Here is a 6,735-nt window from a genome sequence, read left to right as displayed (position 1 = left end):
TCAGTTTGAACCCTGTAAATGTACGGGGTATTTATTTCAAATACAGGTACTACGGTATTGCTGGTAGATTACAATAAGAGCATACAGTAAACACAAGGTGGCTACAGGTATAAACAAGTTAAATTTAAGACTTTTTAAGACCACTTCTAAAATTAAATTTAAGACTTGAATGCGGTGTGTTTGTAATTATGTTCAACGAGACATTGAACCAGACAACCAAAAGCAAACAACTGGACTTGCATGTGCGTTATTGGTTAAATGACCACGTCCAGTCAAGATAATATGGAGCAGTTCATGGACCATGCAACTGCCCAGGATCAGATTCAGCATTTCAAAGTGTTCCATAAATATATTTATTAACTAACCTCTTGTATGTTGTGTATCATATAGTTAAGCTTTACTGATTTGTCAAGTGAATAACAACTATGGATAGGGCACTACACATTAATTAAGACAAATTAAAATGAATGAATTGAAAACAATGGTATTAGAGTCTGCTGTTTACCTGCCAATATGTATAAATAGTATATAGTGCTATAGCCACATACTCCTTCGTTGCAACGTTAGTTACATAGCCCGAGCAGTTGAACGCTGAACTCAAAATATTTTATTACAGAAATAAAAGCTAATTGTGACCGGAATTAATCCCTTCAAAGGGAGGTAGCGTAATATGTAGTTGTAGCCAGGATAACATACATGCTGTTCAGAAGATAAAGTTACAGCTGGTCAGCCCTCAATGTGGAGAGAAGATCAGAATATAACAACACAGCTATCAGGGCATGAGGAGGAGGCAGGAGGAAACAGCTTGGCTCGGAAACATGTTGACAAGGAGGCAGTGTGAAGGCGCTGGTGGTGTCTTAAGATTACTGGTGTGAGAAGTTTTTCCACATTGTTCTTTAAGGTTTCTCTCCAGTGTGAAGGCGTTGATGTTTTGTTAGGGTATCCTGTCGTGCGAAAGCTGCCCCACATTGATCACATCTGTACGGCTTCTGTCCAGTGTGAATGCATTGATGGCTTTTTAGGCTACTCCGTTGTGTAAAAGCTGCCCCACATTGATCACAGCTGTAAGGTTTCACTCCAGTGTGAAGGCGTTGATGTTTTGTTAGGGTATCCTGTCGTGCGAAAGCTGCCCCACATTGATCACATCTGTACGGCTTCTGTCCAGTGTGAATGCATTGATGGCTTTTTAGGCTACTCCGTTGTGTAAAAGCTGCCCCACATTGATCACAGCTGTAAGGTTTCGCTCCAGTGTGAAGGCGTTGATGTTTCCTTAGGGTATCCTGTCGTGTGAAAGCTGCCCCACATTGATCACAGCTGTAAGGCTTCTCTCCAGTGTGAATGCGTTGATGGCTTTTTAGGGTACTCTGTTGTGTAAAAGCTGCCCCACATTGATCACAGCTGTACATCTCTCCCTTGTGAATGCGTTGATGTCTGTTTAGGGTACCCTGTTGTGTGAAAGCTGCCCCACACTGATCACAGCTGTACGGTTTATTTCCAGAGTGAACGGGTTGATGTAATTTTAGGTGACTCTGTTGTGTGAAAGCTGCCCCACATTGATCACATCTGTACGGCTTCTGTCCAGTGTGAATGCATTGATGGCTTTTTAGGCTACTCCGTTGTGTAAAAGCTGCCCCACATTGATCACAGCTGTAAGGTTTCTCTCCAGTGTGAAGGCGTTGATGTTTTCTTAGGGTATCCCGTCGTGTGAAAGCTGCCCCACATTGATCACAGCTGTAAGGCTTCTCTCCAATGTGAATGCGTTGATGGCTTTTTAGGGTACTTTGTTGTGTGAAAGCTGCCCCACATTGATCACATCTGTACATCTCTCCCTTGTGAATGCGTTGATGTCTGTTTAGGGTACCCTGTTGTGTGAAAGCTGCCCCACACTGATCACAGCTGTACGGTTTATTTCCAGAGTGAACGGGTTGATGTAATTTTAGGTGACTCTGTTGTGTGAAAGCTGCCCCACATTGATCACATATGTACGGCTTATGTCCAGTGTGAATGCATTGATGGCTTTTTAGGCTACTCCGTTGTGTAAAAGCTGCCCCACATTGATTACAGCTGTAAGGTTTCTCTCCAGTGTGAAGGCGTTGATGTTGTCTTAGGATATCCTGTCGTGTGAAAGCTGCCCCACATTGATCACAGCTGTAAGGCTTCTCTCCAGTGTGAATGCGTTGATGGCTATTTAGGGTACTATGTTGTGTGAAAGCTGCCCCACATTGATCACAGCTGTAAGGCTTCTCTCCAGTGTGAATGGGTTGATGTCTGTTTAGGGTACCCTGATGTGTGAAAGCTGCCCCACATTGATCACAGCTGTGTAGATTCTGTCCAGTGTGAACTCTCTGATGAATGTTTACAGATGTAAAAGATTTGTCACAGTGTTGACAGTGGTGACATGTGGGTCCCTCTCCTCCCCGTTTCTATAGCAACAGACAAACCGAGAAAGAGTTAGTGTGTGCCGGTTGCAGACATGTTATTATGGAAAGAAATGTACTCTTCATAACTTATAAGTCTCCCCATTCGACTGAAAGGGAACAATGTTCAAAACTAAATCATGTGCGCACTTGCTTCAGTTTTACTTTCAGTTAGAAATTCCATGGTTACTGTGAAATAACAAAACATTCATACATTCTGGGTATTTTTCATTCTTTAAGGCAAGACACGGCAGGCAAAAACATCAGTTGGGTTCTCACTGGTCAATTTTGAGATTGTGGGCTATTTGTCTTCAATAACCCGTTTTCTTTCAGACTTGGTTGGAAAGCGCTCTCTCTCTCTCTCTAAAATATGGTAATTTAGTTTTTATCTGAAACCAATTGTAAAAGTAATTTCCGCGGTAGTTCAGAATGTCAAAATATGTGTGTGTCGAAACTCATCTCAGAAGACAAAATTAGTTGTCATTAGCAAGAACACACAGGGGATTACAAACTAAGACAGCTGATGTCAACATAGTACGTCGGAGTTTTCAGACAGCGGAGGAAAACAGCAATCAGAAACACTCGATCGATCGCTCTCTTGCTCTCAAAGCAGTTTACAGAAATTCATAGCCTACATGTCATATATACTATTCTAATTAGGGGTCCAGCTATCGATCATTTTAGTAATCGAGTATTCTACCGATTATTCCATCGATTAATCGGATAAGAAATCAGGGCTTGACATTAACTTTTTGAGGCACTTGTCCTTCGGACAAGTACATTTACGTTTCACTTGTCCATGCACAAAAGTCACTTGTCCGGGTAAAGAGTCATTTTATTTTGCTAATGCAGAATTCGAACAAACCGTTTAAAGCATCCAAACACTATCAGCATTATAAAATTCAGTTCAAACAGTAGAAACAAACGTGCCCCATCAATAGATTTCCCATTCAACAAGAAAAAAGGATCTCCAGACTTCACGCCGGTGTGCAGAAGTTAATATATTGAGATTCTAAGTCAGTATTTTAAAGTTTGTCATTACTTTCAGATTCCCAGTCAATATTCTAAGTTACTAAATCAATATATTGAGATACTAAGTCGATACTTTGAGATGTTGAGTCAATTTATTAAGATTGTAAGTCAATATTTTAAATGTTCTCATTGGTTTGAGATTCTTAGTCAATATTCTGAGTTACTAAGTTAGTATATTGAGATACTAAGTCAATATTTTGGGATAAGTCAATATATTGAGATTCTAAAGCAATATTTTACATTTTCTCATTACTTTGAGATTCTTAGTTTATATTCTGAGATACTAAGTCAATATTTTGACCAGACGTAGTGGTGACTTAAACTTGAACTTATACTACCGGTATATCTAAAATAATTAACTATTAACTATTTATTTGGGTATTATAAAGGGTATTTTACAACAGCTTTGAATGCAGCATGAGTATGGCGAGGCCAATTTCAAGTGAACGCAACATCTGTGTTTTTCCGACAACAGCAGCTACAACGTCATACGTTCCTCTCCAGTGAAATACAGACAGACACTTTAGTTTAGCTGTCAGCATTTTAACTGTGTTTACTCTAGCTGCTAGTTAACGGTAGGCTAACGTTACCTGCTGCCAATTGTAGTGTTAACTAGCGTGACATGCGGCAATGTTTAGGTTCCCTCAGAGAGAAGCGCTGGCATTTCAGTGGCACCGAAATCTGCGTTGCAATTCGGTCCAGTAGATAACGGTCATTAAGGCACCGGTGCCATATTAGCACCAGGTCTCTCGTTTTCTGTCAACGACGTGGCGAGGACGTAACGTTAAGGCGGAGTTAGCAAGCTAACATTAGCTAACTAACACCGGCAGGTTCACCGTGCTTTCATGCTGCATCGCTTACAGAGAACGAGCTGAACAGTGGGCTGGGTCTAACGTTAGCGGCGCGCTGACCGGCTACCGCTGGGTCTGCTGCCTGGGATTGTGGGGAAAAAAATGTATCGTTTCAAATCGGTAACATAGACGTAATGAGTGGCACATAACGTGAACTAACATGGCATTTTATTTTGTTTGAGTTTAAGTCAATTTCTCTTCCACTTGCCCTATAAAAAATCCACTTGTCCCGGACAAGCGGACAAGCCTTAATGTCGAGCCCTGGAAATGCTTAGTAAGAAATATTGAGTATTACTTAACAGCAATAGTAAATATTTATTATTGCTGTCTTTTGTATGTATACAAAAAGACAGGTTTCCTTTTTTAGAAAAAGCAAAAAAATGTAATGCCAAATTCCATGACCCTTAAAAAAAAAAAAAAAAAAAAAAAAAAAAAGTACATTTTTGGTGGCACAAATGTTAATCTTTTTCGCCCCCTTCCCCTTCTTGCCTCTGGCTCTTTGCACTGGAAATGCAAAAGAGTTGTTCACTGACCAGAGGGTAAGTTTGACGGTACAAAGCTGACAGCAGGGCTATTCAACTGCACTGTTCTGGGGGACACATTTTCAGAAGCCTAATACACAGTAGGAGCATAGATATATCTATGGTGAGGAGAAAGAATAAAGAATGCAGACATCACCGGCATGATGACGTCATTCACGTGCATATTAAGTAGCCATGCTGGGGGGAGGAGCCGGTTCGTGTCCGGCAGCAGCTAAGTTTCCAAAGATTAGTAGCAAACTAGTTGGACTACAAACAGACAGCTTTTTGTGTGTGTAAGTATGTATTGAGTTGATGTAAATTGTTTTTTTAGTTGTTTTTTTTTAATCCGATTCATCGATTAATCGAAAAAATAATCGACAGATTAATCGATTATCTAAATAATCGTTAGTTGCAGCCCTAGTAGGCAGATACATATTTAGCTGTCAGTGGAGCTGGCGTCACCTCTCCTAGGAGAACTTCCGGCTTCTTGTCTGGAGTTAACTTTGGGAAGTTTTATGTTTTTGGCTTTTTTTTCAAATAGTAAATCTCCTTCGTATCTCTGAGTGTGCAGATAATCTGAAACAATTTAGTCTACATACTTTGTTTGCTTTCTCCAATGTTCTAAAATATTCTCTCTTTTGAATGATTCATAAGAAGGTCATCCCTGTGTTTCACTGGATGTCCAGTGACAGTCTGTTCAAGCACATGCAGCATGGAGGCACTCAGAATTCCAACAAATGCCTCAACTCGGTCATTTGGGCCCGATGTCCAAAAACAGTGTTTGTGGGGAAAAGCAGGGTTGAGGCTGCTGCCAGTATGTCTATTTCTATATTTAATGAGGGTGCCTCTGCCATGCTGGCTGTGATGGAAAAATTGTGGCTTCAGAGCACAGCTTGCCAATGCAATGAAGGATGATGACATGGTCAGGATCTCAAAAGCCAATTGTGTCCATTCCGCCAGTGCAAAGCAGAGCAGTAAAAGTGTAAGCACAGCCAAAAAATTGAAAAGACACCCGCAGGAGATGGAGGAGGGCCCAACATATGGTGTGGCTATTGGGGTTAATAAATCAATATCATATCGATATCGTGATAGGAGACTAGATTTCTTCTTAGATTTTGGATATCGTAATATCGTGATATGACATAAGTGTTGTCTTTTACTGGTTTTAAAGGCTGCATTACAGTAAAGGGATTTACTTTTCTGAACTTACCAGACTGTTCTAGCTGTTCAATTATTTGCCTTTCCCCCACTTAAGACATTATGTCCACATTACTGATGATTATCAGTATGACACAATGTGCCCTGCTATGATATGAACTTCCATGGTGACCTTCACTGTTCCATTATGTTCAATATTACTATTATTTGCCACTGTTCATCACACCCCCAACCGGCCCCGTCAGACACCGGCTACCAAGAGTCTGGGTCTGCCGAGGTTTCTTCCCAAAATGGGAGTTTTTCCTCGCCACTGTCGCAATTAGGGCTGGGTACCGAAACTCTGTGCCAATAGGGCACCGGTTCCGACGTAAACGGTAGTAACGAGACCGAATAAGAACGAAAATTTCGGTGCCTGACTTTACACTACACTGGACAGCAGGTAATGTTAGCCTACCTTTAGCTAGCAGCTGGATTAATCACAGTTAAAGTGCTGACAGCAAACGTTAAACAGTGTAAAGTGTGACTGGATTTCAACACCGGGACGCAACAGGGTGCTCTGCAGCGCAGCAGCTGCCGACGTTGGAAAAACACAGACGGTGCGTTCACTGAAACTGGTAACCTACAGCTTCGCGGTGCATTCAAAGTTGTTGTAAAATACACTTTTCCCACCTGGTGGTTGTTTTTGTCATTCAACAGCAATTTACTGGTGAAATAAGTCATTGTTTATTATAAGTTATAGTTATTACATTACTAATA

The 6,735-nt window shown here is 41.0% G+C and overlaps 1 protein-coding gene across 3 annotated transcripts in view; it reads right to left on the bottom strand.

Annotated features, from left to right (window-relative positions):
* Positions 1-6,735, bottom strand: part of LOC114574043 (zinc finger protein 665-like) — an 88,766-nt gene continuing 82,031 nt past the window's right edge. For all 3 annotated transcript variants that reach the window (XM_028606334.1, XM_028606332.1, XM_028606333.1), the window contains one exon: positions 1-2,423. In XM_028606334.1, the coding sequence (XP_028462135.1) occupies positions 897-2,423 (1,527 nt within the window). In that variant the 3' untranslated portion in view covers positions 1-896. The remainder of the gene's footprint in view (positions 2,424-6,735) is intronic.

This window comes from Perca flavescens, chromosome 19, assembly GCF_004354835.1.
Source record: "Perca flavescens isolate YP-PL-M2 chromosome 19, PFLA_1.0, whole genome shotgun sequence".
NCBI lineage: Eukaryota > Metazoa > Chordata > Actinopteri > Perciformes > Percidae > Perca > Perca flavescens.
This window is presented reverse-complemented; position numbering and strand designations above follow the sequence as displayed.